Below are 18,873 nucleotides of genomic sequence, written 5' to 3'. Positions count from 1 at the left end.
GCGCTTTTACATTGCTCAAGGAACCTCTGTACAAAATTTCAAGTCTCTAGACCCAGCGGTTTGGTCTGTGCGTTGATGAGTGAATAGGGGCCGTCTCCTATATGTATATATATATATATATACTAGCTGACCCGACACGGCGTTGCCCGTGTGTTACTTTCTTTTTTTTCATTTTCGTATGCCGTGTGTTAATTTTTAATTTAATCGTATTGATAGTGCTAATATTACGTCGAATTCACGACGAAAGATTTGTAATGTGGCAGTTTTTGTGCCTACGTATTTTAAAAAATTCTCCTGAACAGAACCGTCACCCTGGTGATAGGGCGTTGTGAATAAAAAATAATTAAATAAAACATATATAATGATTTAAAAGTAAGTAGTTATAGTTTTAACTGTTATAGTTTTATTTAATTATTTTTATTCACATGTCCTCAATTGAAATCAATGCTTCATTGTAAATTTCTTCACTGATTTGTATATTTGGATTTCCCATTCTATTCTGTATTTGATACAAAATATCATCACACATATAATCTTTGTACTTGATCCACAAATCAATTGGGTTTGATGGGAAGCATGTAGATATGATTATAGAAAACAATGTTCGTATTTGATGAGGGTGTGATGATATTACAGCATCATTGAGAGTTTGATCCCAATGAGCGTCATTTTCAAGCAATTTCAAACGTTGACAGGCTTCTCTGTAGGATACACACAATTCACCATCAACAGTTCGTAACTGTTGGAATGATGTTGGGCCACGTACATTGACTAATAGCAGTCGTAAGTAAAAACATTCATCATTGCTTGGATGTACTGAATAAATCCGGCCAATCGCATCGGTGGAATATACATCTGTATATCCTGGAACTGGTTTTCCTTGTTTCCGTCGTATAAATCTCCTTGAGGATTGATTCCAGGTATAATATTTTGGCATTTCAGAATATAGCAATGTTTGTGCGAAATCATCGTTTTGGCTTGTCTCAAAAAAACTGGTTAATGTAGTAGATGGTGGCTGAGCAGCTCTTTGTACTGCGTTCTGTGCTGTAAAATACACTCTTTGTCCATTTTCTAAATGCACAGCTAAGTGAACAACAGAAGGGTGTCTCTCATGAATAGGAAAAGAAAATATTCGCCAAACTGCTTCATTACTACTGACATAGCGGCCCATTTGGTATTGGGTAACTTCATCATTGGAATTCTCTGCACCAATTCCAATCTCAGCCATATTACTCCCTTTGGTTACATATTTGCAAATGTATTTAATAGATTTCACTGAATGGCAAGATTCAACGTTGATGTGTGCTTTGAATGTCTTTGATAAAATGGGTGAATATGGAACAATCCAACGATTATCTATTTCAATATCTTGTTGATTTAATTTGACAATTGTTGATTTTCCATTGTCTGCTGTCGATCTGCGACGATACAATGGATAACCGTCATTACCAGTAATTGTTTCCGATATTAATGTCCGTGGATATCGTTTTGAACATTTACCATCCATCATACCGGGTGAATTTTGATTAAGAGTTCCACAGGGACCATGTATCATGTTTTTGATAACTACCTCATGCAATCCAGGATCTACTTGTACATTAGGGATTTCAGCTGATATCACTGCATCAACTTCATTTGGCCTTATATTTTCAACCAACCAAATCAAAATGTGTGCATGTGGCAATCCTCGTTTCTGCCACTCCACAGAATACATCCAGCAGCGTGTCTCACCAAACACATCGCGGGCTTGGATCCAAAAGGTTCTATGTAAGTTTTTTATGAAATTCATTTTTTTCGTTATATAGGCTATGAATTGTACCGCGCTTTTTTCTAGCTTGTAAGGAGTTCAATACGTTAAAAATCAAAGAAGTTATGCAGTGCAAACAAGTTCTATCTAACTTCAAAATAATATTATTGAGAAACATAGATAGAACTGTATTTAATTTATTTTATGTTTGAACAAAAAGGTTCTATCTAACTTTAAAACTATTTTATTAGGAACAAAAAGTTCTATATTTGATTTTTAATACCACGCGTACAATAATTTGTACAATAATAATATGATGACACAATAATTATTGTGAATTCATAATACGTTACAACGCGTCGCGACCCGTGGTCGGGTGGTGTAGTAAAGGTTTAATAATGTTATAAATAGACATATTGGTATGTATTTATTATCATAATATATTAGTTGGTATAATAAAATTATGGAATATTCCATTGTACTACGTTCGCGCGCATTTCGTTATCATATAAAGTTTATATTATTATTAAATATTAATAGTGTTATATTTATAATTTATAATAATACAATTTTGATAATATTTTGACTCGACAGTCGACATATTATTATATTACGTCCGGAATAAGAACGTGCTTTTTAATTATAATATCCCGACGGAGCATAGTAGCATAGTGCACGTTCTGCTTATTGCTGTTAAAACTTAAAACAAAACATTTAACGACGTTTTTCACCATGAATCTACGAAAAAGGACAAATCATATTGTTAAATTGGCCCATCAACGTAATTATAATAATACAGAAAAAGAAAACTACTCCAGCTCATCGGAATATGATGACTCTGTCAAAGATGCCGACTTTATCCCAAATAAAAATAAAAAAAGGTAAGTTTTATTGGACTATTATTTTGGAATATTAGACCGAATTACATTAGATAGGTTATACAATACTTGGATAGTGGATATCTATACTACAGGGGCGTATTTAAGGGGGACCTGTGCGGCTGTCCCCCCATTCACAGTATTTTATAATTTTTTTTATTATTGAGAGTATTACTCTTATTTACTAATAAATATTATGTTTCTATCAACCACATGTAGGTATTTTGATTATTTGGTTATGAACTTAATATGAATGATAATATTTATATAATTCAATATACGCCCCTGCAGCTACCCAATATTAAATAATTCATTTTCAATTTTTATTGGTATATTTTATAATTTATATATTTTTGATATGGATTATGGATATTATGTAGGTAATGCGTTAAAATTAAATATTAATACAAATACCTATCGTGCATTGTATTAAATTGGTATTTAATTTACTTATCTAACTTATGAGTGAATTTTTTCTTTTTTTCATGTAATTAAAATTTGTGTTACTTTTATCTACCGTCTATCATATTTTTTAAATATTGATTATTTAATTTCTGTTTAGTCCATCCTTGCAGAGTACAAAATTGTCATATATTTCCCATTATGATAAAGAGAAACAAAAGAATCCTGAAGAAATTGATCTAGTGAATAGCAAAAATAATGTTTTTGAATGGTAAATTGTATTGAATTAATGTATAACTACCCTACATTTCATTTTTTATTAATTAACTTGATTTAAAATCTTTTTTTTTGTTATTAAGGTTATACAACAAAAACAATTATTTTGACGAAGACAAGTCTGAAAACGAATCTGTTGATTGTGTTAAAAAGAAGTAAGCAAATAAATTTGATTGATAAAATATAACCAATATACTTATACACCAATGACGTGGCTATGTAAAAGAGTAAAATAATTTACAAAACTAAAATAAGTAGGTAATATTAATATCTAAAACAGGACTGATATTATCATAACAGGCTTAATCATTCATATTACAACATAGGTATTAATAATTACTAATAATATGAATAATATTTGTATTAATATAATTTCCAGATAGAGCAATATATTTATCATTTGTAGAATAACATCATGGTAATAAATCAACACTATATTTCTATTTTCTACATCATTCATATAATTTTAAAATAAAAATACATTAAGATCTTTCAATAAAAAAAAAACAAATAATAATTATATTAAATAATAAAAATTTTGTCTTTTTTCAATGTCAGAATGATAGAAGAATAAAAACTATTATTTAACTATTTATTATTTATTTTTATATTTATTTATTATTTAATATATTTGTGTATTTTATTTATCTGTGATTGGTAATTATAGCTACATGTTTATAATGAGGCATTATTTTCATAGATTGATTTTTGAGCCTAATAACGCAAATTCTGTAATACAAGATCAAGATAATATGGCTTTTGATATTTCTCAGCCAACAAAACCAGTTTCTATTAACAATGAAGAATTACAGTGTCAACTATTAAGTTCATTTAACGAAAATCAAAAATTAAGGTAGATAATATATTGTTTGTTTCATTTTAACTTTATTAGCAAACAGTTGTAGTTAAAAGTGATTGATAAAATGGACAAATCTGTTGGACTATATTATAAAATGCCCATTGTATAGTACCATACTACCATATAAGAAACGCAAGTATAACTTTCCCTTAAAGATTGATCCATTTATTAATTTAATTTGTTATTTTTACTATGTTTTATTTTAAAATGTACCAGTAATAAGAGTATTATTATTTTTATTTTAGTCTAGTCGCATACTCAGAATCTTCTTCAACTGAGTCAGAATCTGAAAAAACACCTGTAAAGAATGCAAAACAGTCTAGGAAAAGACTCATCAGAATGAACAAATGGAAAAAAAATGTGAGAAAGGATCTGACACAAAAAGGACTTGAGCATATTTCAGCAGCTGCTAGTGGTAAAATTATTCCAGCAAAATCTATATCATTTGACAGCTTATGCACATCATGTTCTTTTAAATGCCGTGATAATTTTAGTAATAATGACATCAAAGTAATTCATGAAAATTTTTATAGTTTAAATAGACAAGACAAACTGGTTTTTTTATTAAATTTTACTGAAAGAATTAAGTCAGGGCAAACCAAAACTAAAAAACATTTTTTCAGTTTTCGATACTACCTTGGTAAACATGATACTCTTAAAATAAGAGTTTGTAAAGTATTTTTTTTAAAAACTTTGTGTATAAGTCAAAAACCTGTATATAATGTTCATTTAAGTAAAAATCCTATTTCTCTAACGCCGCCTAATGAAAAACGAGGGGTAAAGACCAAAAGTCGTGTATCAGATAGTGATAGAACATATGCTATACAGCATATAGGTAAGTTTCCAACAACAGCATCTCATTATTGCCGTGCTGACTCCAATAAACAATATTTAGAGTCTAATCTTAATGTTAGCAAAATGTATAAAATGTATATTACTCAGTGTCTTTCTGATAACCAAACACCTGTTAGTATGTATTTTTATCGGTTTTTATTCACAACAGAATACAACTTAGCCTTTTACACCCCCAAAAAAGATTTATGTGATGTATGTGAAGAATTCAATACCTTAAAAAAACAGTATAATACTCTAACGGAGGAAAAACAGATCATATTTGATAATCATTTTACTAAAAAACAAAACATGAGAATTGAAAGAGAAAAAGATAGAAACAATAAAATTAACACAACTGCTGTAATTTGTTTTGACCTTGAAAATGTACTACCTCTTCCCAAAACTAATGTTGGATCAGCTTTCTATAAACGCAAATTAAATATGTATAATATGACTGTTCATCTACAAATTATGTCTCATTCTCAAGTATACTGTGCATTATGGCATGAGGGCATTGTTGGGCGTTCTGGGAATGATATGGCTAGTGCAGTACTAAAAGTTTTTGAAACAATTTTTGAACAAAATCCAACTATAACTAATATCATTACATGGTCTGATAGCTGTGTCCCTCAAAACAGGAATTCTATTATGACTTCAGCCATGTTAAGTTTTTTAATGAAAAATCCAACTATTGAGAGTATCAATATGAAATTTTCGACACCTGGGCATTCAGGAGTACAAGTTGTTGACAATGTACATTCACAAATTCAAAAAAAATTTAAAGATATTGACATTTGGTCTCCTATATCATTAACCAAAGCTATGCAACGAGTAAACCATACAAATCCCTTTCAGGTAATTGAGTTAAACATAAACAATTTTAAAAATTTTCATGCATTAACTAAATTGTTCAAATTTAATACCATCCCTTTTGCATCAGTATCCCAATTAATGTTTACCCAACACTCTCTTAATAATATTAAGTACAAAACATGTCATGGTCAACTAGAATACATAGAAAAGTGTATTTGTGACTCAACTGATACACTATCAATATTAATTAATCCAAAAGTAGCTGGTATAACTAAACAGTTACAAGTTGAAAAAATTAATGATATCAAATCATTATATAAATTTATGCCAGAAGAAGATTTACAATTTTAAATTGATCTATTTAGAGTTTGACTAAATATTATATTTTATTAAATTTATATTACCTGAGTGAAATTGATGATATTTAAATTTTACTATTTTTAAAATATTATGTATTTTTTTTTTGTTAAACAAAGTTATGTATTTTTTTTCGTCAAGCAACGTTATGTATTTTTTTTTTGTCAAAGTTATGTAAAAATGATTTATTTTATTATATTAATTAAAAGTTGTTTTATTAAAGAATAATATTACTTAATATAATATGTTGTATATTTTTTCTTTTTTACAAGTATAACTATTCATACAATATAATCCTGTAGTTAAAGGTTATTTTATTTATAATAAAATATGGTTAATTACAAATAAACCCAAATAGTTGTTAGACAGTATTAAAAAAATGTAACGGTGTTCTTAAGTAAAATAAATTAGGTGATTATGGGCTCAATAAATTTATACACGCATACAAATAAATACATTATTTTGTATGCTAGGTTGGTATTACTATTGTAGAAGAAGTTCCATGTGGTACAATACTTTTATTTATATTGTTGCAAAAAGGTTCTATGTTATATTTAATTTTTAATTTTTGGGCTAAAAGGTCCTACATCTAGAACTATTTGGTTCCAAGTTTGGTTTAATCAATATTATTTGATAACCAAATTCCTTTTGAATAAACTGTTTGGATAATATAATTACTGATTTAATTTAAAACATTTTGATAATGTACACGTCAAAATCGAACAAGTATAAGCTGAAAAATATTGAAACACATTTGAATTGGCTTTCCTGAAAAATTACAAATTTGAACATAGAACCTTTTGGATCCAAGCCCGCGACATTATGTTTTACGATGAAATCCATTAAAGATTTCAACTTTTGTCTAAAGACTCTGGCTGTAATATCATGACGATCAATGGGTGATTGCCCAGAGAATAACTCCTGATTGATTTCTATCCATTGCGGATTGCATGTAAATATGATGAACAAATCTGTTGTACCATAATGACGAACATACGACATGGCATCTTGAGCATATTCGTGCATATGCCGAGGGCTTCCGATGTATGTTGCTGGAAGAATAGTCATCCGACCGACATTCTGTGCATTTCCATCAGTATTAATCGCATCTCGAAGGTGAATATACTCTTCAGATCGGAGTTTGGTTTGATTCAACCTGATGAATGTTAATCTCTCCGTTTCAATTTTAACATACATGTCAACAACATATTTGTGATATAATCGCCGACATTTCAATATGTGATTATCTTCATTTTCCCGAATCATTAGGCGGTATGAATAATAGTTCATTGAACTGACTTTTTTGTTGGTTTCAGAACCTGTAAATAGATTTTGTTTTAATAACATTCAAATATAAAATTAAAATACATAATATAATGACTGAGATATTATCGCCATAGCTAAACTAATATTTTAGTTACCTGCAATGGGATTTATCATTTTTATTGAGAAATCGTAGCCATCTTCACCTTGCCAAAATATAATGGGATATTGCAGTGCATCATATGAGCGGTGTGTTTCCTTTATACGTTGTAATTGATCATTCCGACGACGTAAAACATTATCACGGGATTCCAAGTTTTCTCCAACTACAACGATAGCAACTTCATCAATAGTTGGTGCATTAAAACGTCTTGTATGTTGACCTGCAGGTGTTTTATCAGCTCTGATTACAATTTTGTGATTATCGGATGGCATCAGATCCAGGGCAGTTTTAAACAATATAATCAATTGATTGTGTTAATGAAATAAAGTTTGTAATTGTTCTACAATAGACCTCTTTACTAAATTGTTATGTGCACAACGCAGATCAATTTCTTGTGGTGAATTGCCCATAAAATAAATTTGCAGGAATTTGTTGTCGCTATCTGACACTGGTAACAGTGAACCTGCTCTGTGATATATTTGCCCTTGTATCTGTAAATAAAAAAAAAATATTATGGTGTGGTATAAATTAATGGATTGTCGGTGATCAAACTTAAATAATATTTGATCTTAAAAAGTATATATTTAGTTTTAACTAATATCTATCAAATATAAAATATAATAAAAGTGTCACTGAAACTGAAACACCATATAATATGATGACTAAGTGATATATTTCGTAATGATTAAGAAATTGAAGATTAGTGACACATCTTAACTTTGGTGACAGAAAATTTTGTTCGCTAATAATTATGAGTAACTGCTATAATACATACCTTGAAAGTTGGCATAAAATTTTCCCGAACTACATTTGTTGCCCCAAATGAAGTCATTTGAAAGCAATTGTTATATTGTTGGATATTTGTCAAAAAGTGTATAGAATCTGTTCCTATTCCTGAAACCAATGAGTACAATGGTTCTGGTGGTGGATCCAATGGTATCAATTTCACTTTACCATTTGCGCAACACAATCCATTGGCTTCATTTTTGTATTTTAATGCCTTACAGTGTGAGCAAACCGAGTTCATAGAACCAATAACAACACACTGGTAGTTACTGTAGTCAATTGACACATCGTAACTGAAAGCAGCTCGATTCAAACTTGCGCGATTATTAGTTGAATTTCGCGTTCGCGCTTCACGCGTTTGTGATATCCGAATTCTTTCACGTTCATTTCGGTCGTCACGTTCTTGAGGACTTTGGGTAGATCGGTAATTAGCTTGGTTGGTAGCATTTCGGGTTATTCTACCTAGATTGCTCCGTCGTATAGGAGGCATATCAAACATAAATTATTATGTTTTTAAGGTCTTCCCAGGAATTTTTTATTATATTTTATTCAAACAATTAAATTGAATAAATATTGTCTATAATATTTCCATGGCAACACAAAAATATTATAGTTTTAATTTATTTTTTATATTTTGACGGTATCGGGTTCAAATCAAAACCTTGCTATAACATTTTAAATAAATTATTTATTTTATTTAAATGGTTGCCATTGACTACCAAAATAATTTAGTTTACTATTTGCTGGACAGATGGCGCCTCTGTAATTTCATCACCATCTCGTCATATTTCTCAAACCTGATAACTTTTTCAAATTTTTCGTCCGTAAGAACCTTTTCCTGGCAATTCCGAACAGTTGAAGAAAAAAATCAGCCAAATCGGTCCAGGGGTTGTTTAGTTATGCGAATACCAACACATTTTGCGATTCATTTTTATATATAAGATATACCTTTTTTGTATATAAAATATTTTAAGTTTCTGAAATTGAAATAGATGACATATTAGATGCTCTTAAACATGGTACAAGTTCATATCCAGAATTAGAGTTAATGTGGAATGCAACCATAAACTATCGTCTGAATAATATAAAATGTGCTACATCAACAACAGATATTTTAAAAAACTGGAAACATTATTTAATCCCATATGGACATAAACTAGAAAATAATTAGTATGTTTAATGAATAAAATATATAATTTAATAATTATCAAATTATGTTTCAGATTGATATTGATTATAACGCTTTATTTCCAAATACTAATAATATTTACCAAGATTTCAATGATAAAGCAGAAAAAATTATCAAACTGCTAAATTAAAAAGTCAAAGATACTAATTGCCGTAAAATACTAGAAAACATATAAAATAATAATGACATTGGTATAAATGAAAGTAAGATACTCAATTAAAAAATAATTGTATTTTACTTTATTGTGTAAATTACATCCATTTGTATCTTATACATATCTTTTAATAGTGAGTTTTTAAAATTTTAAATTATAGATGTCAAAAATGCTGCACTATTTTATTTGTTGCATGCTATGTTTGCGCCTACGTCAAAAAAAGTGACTATAGATAGTTGTGGTTTATGGTAATAAATAATCACTCACAATTTATAAAATATTAAGCACTATATTACTTTGATATGTATGTACAAGAATGAGATATAACAAACGAATACCAATTACGCGTTACAATATTACTGCGGACTGAATAACACGGTATGTCGCGATACGTAGTCACTGACGGAATGAAATTTGAGCGTCTGATCAGCTGGTATTTATAGGCTCCGATTTGTTCTAGAACATCCCCGAATATACTCTAGCGAGACCATCGTAGAATATTCTAGAACATGGGTTTTTCCTATTGTACACTGTCGACATCGTAAATAATTTGGGCGACTCGTTGTGTATTGTTCACGTCGCCACATAGTAAAGGCAAGAAAAATATTACCAAATATTCTATCAAAGATTCGCAAGACAGTTTTATAGTGTTCAAAGAATCTGTAGAAGCCCAGCAACAACATCTTGAACAACTTCGAAATCAAGGGATTCCTATACAACTATTCATTGTGATTGTTGGTACAATGAATTTTCAAAAGGAAATATTGGTATATTTTGACTCGGTTATATATAAGGTGCACTCAGTACTCAGATCTATTGAAGTATGCTTCAAAATATTTCATTTATTCAATCTAGAATATCCATCTCTGATCTCATCTGGAACAAGAAATTTCTGGTCTATGATTTGTAGAGTTGGATGATTCTGGATTGCTAACATAAACATTATAGCGACATTAATGTTCCGATTTTGACCTGCACATGTATCTGAATATGTAATTAAATGATTAATGGAATTTGGTATTTTTTCCATAATATGCTTATATAAAATTGAACCAATTTCATTAGATCCACGGCCAGCCAATCCTTCATGCCACATGTAACAATAAGATTCTTTTGATCCAATATCCCTAATTGTTTCGTTGTAAGTCCACAGCTGCCTTTTATAAAAAACTACATTTGTTTTAAGGTCAGGAGTAGGTAGGCACTGTTGCAAATCAAATACAATTATTTTGAGTGCTGGAATTGTATTTAATAATGCTTTGTCTTCTTGTTTTGATTTGTATGCAGAATCGAACATGTTTTTATGAATATTATTTCTTTCAGTAAGAAGTTCTAATTCTTCCCCATTTAAATATTTGGATTTTATATTAAATTCATCACATGTTTTACAGGTGTCAACATATGGCAATTTAAACTTTAACCCTGTTTCTCCAAAAACATCTCTATATAGCCAATTTGATGGACAATCCTTACCATTACTTGCACATTGTTCTTTATATATATCATACATTTTTTGAATGTTTAAATTAGGCGACAAATATAATAAGCTAATGTTTTTCTCGAATAATGGCTCTCATATGCAGGAAAACTTTTGATATGTAAAAGAATGTTTGCTTTCTCTTTTTGTAGGAAATTGTGTGATTTGTGAGTACCTGTACCTGTGTGCGAGAGGCGGCTGCACACGAAGCCGGGCGATGCGTGTGCGCGTGTGTGTAGGTGCGCACTGACGGCGGCCAACACGTCACGCGCCGGGCGTGTGAGAAACTTCGTCGAACCTATCGATGACTTCGTTGGAGAGAGAAAGGGAATGAGTGGACTGTATAAAAATAAAATTAGGTTGATTGAAGAATACAAAATAACTAAACCTTCTATAAAGAAAAGGTGATGAGTCTTAGGTGACCTGTGATAACAACAATGTTTATATATAACAATAACTAGAGAATGATTTATTAAAAATGTTCGGCATAAAAGGAGTGGCTTATTTATTTATTTATTTATTTGTATAATTTAAACGGGCGAACCCAGTTACATTTATTATAGACATACGTCTACAATTATATAATATAGTAATAATAATAATAATAATAATAATATTTGTTATCACATGAACACTAATTTTAAAATAATAATAAGACAATTTTACAGATAGTTTCAATTTGGTAAATATACAAGTTTAAGTAATGTATGTGATGAGACACTTATGGTTGAAAATAATTCACTGAAAACAAAAAGGTTAGAATACAGAATAAAGTTGTATAACATTGGAAATCGACTTATAAGAAATAGACATAGATTAAAACATTTATACAGCTAAAATATTATTTAGGTAAGAATTAAAATCCTTTAAGGAGACGCAGGAAAATAGATCAACATTTAAATAATTAACAAGTTGCATTGATCTATTCATAGGAGCATTTAGACCATAATTTGAACGTTGGAGTTGCACATAAAAAGTACTCAATTGCCTAGTTCTACGATTTGGGATATTAAAATTCAATAAAGAAAGTAGTTCAGGACAGTTAATATACCCATTCGTTAATTTAAAAATAAAACATAGATCCAGTCTTTCCTTCTATTGACAAGGGTTTCTAGTTTTAAATAGGACAATAATGGTTGATACGATGAGTGAGGCACACGTTCGATACATAATCTGAATTGAATGATACGTAGAAAACGGTTTTGAATTGATTCCATGCTTTTTGTAGCACCGATTGATTGTGAGGACCATACTATAGATCCATAATCAAGTAATGATCTAACGAAGGAACAGTAAGAGTGACTTTAAAGCTAAAGGATTTACGAAGTCTTTACAGCTACGATTTATGAAACCTAACATTGAAGAGGCTTTATTTTGAATATAAATATAGTGATCATTAAATGAAAGAGATGGGTCAAAATAAATTCCCAAATCCTTGTACAGATAGACTCGATCTAATTTAATGTTGTTTATATAATAATTATATAAAGTAGGTGTACGGTTTTTAGAGAAGGTAATAATTTTACATTTGTTAATGTTGAGGGATAAATTATTTTGAGTACACCAGGTGCTAAGACGATTTAAGTCATCCTGTAGCAACAAATTATCTGCTGGTGATGTAATTATACGGTAAATTTTCATATCATCTGCATATAGTAACGTATTAGAGTTTAAAAATTTGATGTCATTGATAAATAAATTAAATAGAAGTGGAGCTAAATGTGATCCCTGAGGAACACCAGTGTTAATTTTAAATAATGAAGAATTAAAACTCGTGCATTTTACATATTGCTGCCTTCCAGTTATGAATGAAACTAACCAAGAGTGGAAAGGATTACGTATACCTAGATTAAATAACTTTGTGCTTAGAGCACAATGATCTACTTTATCAAACGCCTTGGAGAAATCAGTATAAATAACGTCGACTTGGAGTCCAGTTCTGAAAGCTTGTAGGATGTAATTTTGGAGTACTAGTAAGTTCGTGGTTGTTGATTTACCAGGCATGAAGCCATGTTGAACATCAGAAATAATATTTTTAAATAACGGGAAAATTTTTTTGTGTACAATACTTTCAAATAATTTAGGAATAATCGAAATTATAGAAATTGGGCGATAATTAGTGACCAAAGTAATGTCTCCCCCTTTCGGAATCGGTTTAATATAAGAAATTTTCCATTTATCCGGAAAAACACCAGAATTAAGTGACATATTAAATAAGTATAATAAAGGGATAGACAGAACACATTTACAGTTTGTAAAGAAAGCGTACGGAATATTATCAGGACCAGGACAAGTAGTGGATTTTAAGGTGCTTAACTCATCATAAATATCGCTTAAAGTAATGACGCAGGTGTTCAAATCGACTTTCATCGATTTAATATCATCGGGTGGTTTTTGCATAAAATTTAATTGTTTGTAAATAGTAGAATAATAATTGGCAAAACTTTCCGCGATCTTGTCACCACCAGTAACAGTTTGATTATTATATGAGATAACAGATGGAATATTAGAATTTGAACGTTTGCTATTAATATAATTCCAGAACCTTTTAGGATTAGAGGCTATTGAACTTTGAGTTCTCTGTATAAAATTACCATAATCGGTCTTATTAACAAATTTACATTGAGCACGTAGATTAGAGAATATATTATAATTTACATTAGTTGGAGTTTGTTTATATATTTTATGGGCAACTTTTTTTGAGAATATTAACTGGAAAACCATAAAGGATACTTTGAGGAGAACATACGTTTTTTTTGACAGTGTATATCAATTATATCGTGTAACTTAGAGTAGAATATATCAAGTGCTTCATTAATATGTAAATCTTTAAATGTGCAACTCCAATCAGTTGAGGCCATACAAGACCTAATGGCATTATAATCACAACTAATAAAATCATGAACAATTTCATTATAATATAAATTTTCTTTTGTGGATGAAAGTGGAAGTGTAATTTTTAATGCAGGATGAAATTTATAGTCTAGGGACAAGAGGAGAAGCTTCAGAGGAAACATTAACATTGACAATATTTGAGAAAACTAGATCTAGTAATGATCCAGAAGAATTATGTATTAAATTATTTTGCATTAAATTAACATAAGATAAGGCAGATATAATGTTTGTTTCATACAAATTATTATTTGACAATCTAGGAATAATTTTACGGTTATTAGAGACCCAATTAACATTAGTTAAATTGTAATCGCCTAACACCAAAAATTTATCATTATAATATTTACTCATAAGATTATCGATTACATTAACATGGCTATTATATAAATTTAAATCAGAGCGCGGCGGGAAGTACACGGATCCGACAATTAGGGAAATGTGATTTAAATGTATTTTTACAAATAGCTGCTCGACCAAATCGTGTTGTATAATTAAGCGATGACATGGATATTGGACTTTGATTGAAATTAAGACGCCTCCTCCTCGAATGTCAGGACCATGAATTTCGTACCGATCACATCGGAAAACGGTGTAATGAGGACAAAGTCCAAGTTCAGAGTCATTAACAGAACGAGATAACCAGGTTTCAGTTAATATAATTAAATCATAATTAAGAAGTGCTAGGTTACGTATAAATACGTCTAATTTGGTATTTAGACCGCGGACATTTTGATAATATACAGATAGATTTTTTGAGGTAGTTGATGTTATAAGTTTTTTGAGATAGTAGGTACATTGTTGATGTATCTAATAAATAAATTATCTTCACCGGAATCACTACGTTGCTTAAGTTGAGATATAATTTTAGTAAAATATTGCCGTTGCTGTGTTGTCCGATCAGATGCAATGCGAATATTCTTGAAGTTAGCAGTACTAAGTAATTTACGTTTTACTTTTAAGACTTCAAAAACATCGGATGAATTAGGTAAAGTAGTAAGCAGAGGACGAGGTTTATTTGATTGTTTGCCCAAGCGACAGACAGATACAGGATTAATTTGTAAATCAATGCTTTTGAGTATTTCATCAACAGTAAGAGTGTCAGTTAACTGATCAGGTAAAGAATTAAATTCTTGTATATTAAAAAATATAATATTACGTGCTCGAGATTGACGGTCCATAAGTTCAGAGTAAACTGATTCAACATTAGTTCCAGGAGAAGCCGCAGTTTCTAAAATTGTTATTTTGCCTTCGATCTGCTCAATTTTAGCTTTCAAGGTTTTATTTTCAGAAATAACTTCAGCTAGTTGATTCGATAGGGTATCTAATTTCGACTCAATAATAACGTACTTTTTTTCCTGGGTTTTGTTAGATTCCAAGCATGAATTGATAGATGCAATGATTTTGTTTTGAGTGGATTTAAGTTCATTTACCGTATCCAAAATTTGTTTGAGAGTCTCACTGGTATCAAGCGTTTCATTGGTTGAAGTGGGCATTGTGCAAAGATAATTAAATGTTAAAATAACAAAAATACTTAAACCGTAAATGTTAAATAAGTTAAGACTAAAATAAATTGTGATAACAAGATTAATTAAATCGTTAATTGAAAAGATAAAGTTCAGCGAGAACCGCACGGTACGACGTCTGAATAACGACTGATGTTAAGTATAAAATGAAAAAAAAACGCCGTCACATCCGATCGGCATGTACAAACTCTCATAATACTAAATACTAAACAATAAAATAATAATAATAGTAGAATTATCGCGTACGACCTGATAATCGATGCTCCTGTGATAACACGACGATGGCGCTGCACCACGGTCTAGAACGGCGTTGAGGCGTTGATCAGGCGTGCGTCACTTGCACTGCCGTCGAATCTGACGAATGGGTCGATGATTGTCCGAAAGGGGACGACGCGACACTAACAGCTGGTCCCGATATTCCCGACTGAAAGAACTCGAGAGGGAAAACAAAAAAAGGACGGTCACAAGTAGACGTCTGTTGTTGCGGCACAGGCGACAACGATAATATGGGACCACGATTCGCACTACGTATAACGGGCGGGCGGAATCACGTGGGTGTGTGGACGAGCAAGGCTCCGATCGCACAGCGAAAGACGGACAAGCGACCACTATAAGTTGGAACCACGAGTCGCACTGCGTATAACGGGCGGGCGGACTCACGTGGTGCGTGGACGAGCACGGCGAAGGTCGGACGGGCGACAACAAAATACGAACCCACGAGTCGCACTGCGTATAACGGGCGGGCGGACTCACGTGGTGCATGGACGAGCACGGCTCAGACCGAAAAAGTACAAAGACAATGGTGGAAAAACGGCGACGGCACCGGATCGCGAACCTGTTCTGCCGATGGTAGATGAACGACGGCCAACGGCTAGACCGCGACGGTACCCGTCCCCAGCCCGTGGTACAAAGTTCGATCGCGCAATAACTCTGGCGGCGGAGAGACAGGGTGACAACCTTGCGACCCGATTCGATAGTGTATCCAACAACCTGATTTAGGTGAAATTCCTGTGATTGAAGCTTTTTTTTTTTGTATCATTACATCAATTTTTCCACGCTCTATTCCATAAATATTTTGAAACATTTTCTTACATACTACCAATATTTTACCATTTACTTGAAGATGATATTTTACTGTTATAAGTCTATCATGTGTAGTTTGTGGTAGTGATTTTCTATTAAAAGTAGTTGTTCTTTTTTTATCTTCAATTTGAATACCTTCCATTAAAATTTGGTCTTGTGCTGACAAGTTACCTAATTTGTAAAATTCCTTAAAAATTAATTGTTGTATTTCTTCAGAACAAAGTATTGTAGAACAACTTTTTTTACAACATGTTGTTGTAAAAGGCTTAAAAACTTTCATAGTTTTAATTTTACCCTTTCGATCTTCATACTCTTCTCCAAGTTGCTTAAGGTTATTCATACATTTCCGTTTACCTCCTATGTACCTCTGTTTATTATTTGTAATAACTTCAATATTTTTATTAGTAGTATTACAGTGTATAATAATATTTTCGTTATCATGAAGCAGCACATTATCTTGTGATATTACATTACTACAGCTAGGAATAAGCTGAATACTGCTTGCTTCTTCAGTTTCATTTGACATTGGCTGATTACTTGTACTACATGTGCTATCTATTAGTAAAAAAAAAATGTTATTTGTAAATAAATACTTTAGTTGTGACCCATGGCTGTAGACTGTAGTGTTCTTATAAATTATTATGTAAATGTTTTAATAAACTGTTGTGTCTGTACCCATGGTATATAAATTAAACAGGTTGTGATTTTTGTAGATGGTACATTTTATTAATTAAAATTAAAAAAAATTAATTTCATAACACTTAAAAACAATTTATAAACCCATTTACACATTTTATTAAAAACAAACATTTCTAGAGCACACTAAATTGTATATTTTATAAATATCTAATAGTTTTAGAAACAAAATATAAATATTACATTGTGCTTTCACAAATGTCAGATCTTTATTAAATAAATAAAATAATTTTCTAAGACAATAATATTATTACCTGGCAAATCATTGTATAAAAGACGTCTTCGACAATCAGTATCTTGTTTGTTAATATTTTCACATACATTTTTCATAGTATTATTACTGTGGTTGTCTCTAAGTAAAGTACCTACAATACAAATATACAATAGATTGTAAAAAAATATAGTTTTTATAATATTATATTATACATATAAAAATTACTGAATCCTACGACCATTTTAGTATATTATAATATTTACCAATTATTGAATCATTAGGTGACTCAAGACTTTTAATAGAATAATTATTGTCTTCTTTAAATGGTTTATAGCTATCTTCTGAATCAACATAATCAAATGATGATGATGAATTACCTGTTAATTTAAAAATGCAAAATAATACAATAATAATGAATCATTAGATAAAAAAAAATATTTAAAACAACTTTATAAGTAACATACTATTTAAATTGGCTTCTTGGTGATGATTTACATTATTAGGAGATGTAAAAGGAACTGATTTCTTTGGTAACATAGTACGTAAGTTATAATGATTACCTAAACAAATATTAATAATAGTGTTAATGTTAACCAAACATTATAAACAATATAAAGTTATTTTATGTAATCATTGAAATTCAATATAATTACCTTTGGATGCTTGATTTACATTATTGTTTTTATTTTCACTAGAGCATAATATAATATTTTGATAAGGTCCTTGTAAAGGTAAATCATCACTTGTAAATACATCAGTATTAATTTATTTTAGATCTATAAACAAAATCAAAAAACTTAATTTTTTAAAAAACAATAAATTATACCTTTACATTTTTTCTTACTATGTTTATAACTATATTAAACCAAATATTAATGATTCAAACTAAAAATAATATATTTAGGTATAATACATATTATGTACTACTAATATTATTATGAATATAGAATATTTTATAATATTTACCATAATTATTTGATTTATTTTTAGGGACAATATCTCTGCCTTTTGTACACAACTTCATCCCTAAAATGAAATAAACTTAACTTTCTACCAAATAGTTTAAATGAAAAAATGTGGTGTACATACTTTTATATGTTGCATCGTCTTCGCTTGCTGTTTTAGGCAAAGCAACTATTCTTTTGCTTCTTGACATTTTTCTTGATTGAGATTCAATCAGCCAAAGCTACGATCTGAGGACTATATACACTTGCGTGATGCTATTCATTCAGATGGTGATGTTCAGAATATTGGACGACTGACG

The 18,873-nt window shown here is 30.4% G+C and overlaps 3 protein-coding genes across 3 annotated transcripts; all 3 read right to left on the bottom strand.

Moving 5' to 3' along the window:
* Positions 1 to 421: 421 nt before the first annotated feature.
* LOC126554509 (uncharacterized) lies at positions 422 to 1,714 on the bottom strand. The gene has a single exon (XM_050209578.1). The coding sequence runs from the start codon at positions 1,712 to 1,714 to the stop codon at positions 422 to 424; it is 1,293 nt and encodes a 430-aa protein (XP_050065535.1).
* Positions 1,715 to 6,596: 4,882 nt separating this feature from the next.
* Positions 6,597 to 8,782, bottom strand: LOC126554502 (uncharacterized). Its single transcript, XM_050209574.1, has 3 exons — positions 8,368 to 8,782; positions 7,588 to 8,083; positions 6,597 to 7,485 (listed from the first exon to the last, which is right to left on the bottom strand). Exons 2-3 carry the CDS (start codon positions 7,862 to 7,864, stop codon positions 6,854 to 6,856), a joined length of 909 nt encoding a protein of 302 aa, XP_050065531.1. The 5' UTR covers positions 7,865 to 8,083; positions 8,368 to 8,782; the 3' UTR covers positions 6,597 to 6,853.
* Positions 8,783 to 11,242: 2,460 nt separating this feature from the next.
* On the bottom strand, positions 11,243 to 18,735 carry LOC126554508 (uncharacterized). The gene is made up of 7 exons (XM_050209577.1): positions 18,576 to 18,735; positions 18,263 to 18,385; positions 18,074 to 18,169; positions 17,873 to 17,986; positions 17,650 to 17,760; positions 16,607 to 17,254; positions 11,243 to 11,379 (listed from the first exon to the last, which is right to left on the bottom strand). The coding sequence occupies exons 3-7, from the start codon at positions 18,144 to 18,146 to the stop codon at positions 11,243 to 11,245; spliced, it is 1,083 nt and encodes a 360-aa protein (XP_050065534.1). The 5' UTR covers positions 18,147 to 18,169; positions 18,263 to 18,385; positions 18,576 to 18,735.
* Between the last annotated feature and the right edge of the window lie 138 nt (positions 18,736 to 18,873).

Source organism: Aphis gossypii, unplaced genomic scaffold (genome assembly GCF_020184175.1).
Source record: "Aphis gossypii isolate Hap1 unplaced genomic scaffold, ASM2018417v2 Contig00529, whole genome shotgun sequence".
Classification (NCBI taxonomy): Eukaryota; Metazoa; Arthropoda; class Insecta; order Hemiptera; family Aphididae; genus Aphis; species Aphis gossypii.
This window is presented reverse-complemented; position numbering and strand designations above follow the sequence as displayed.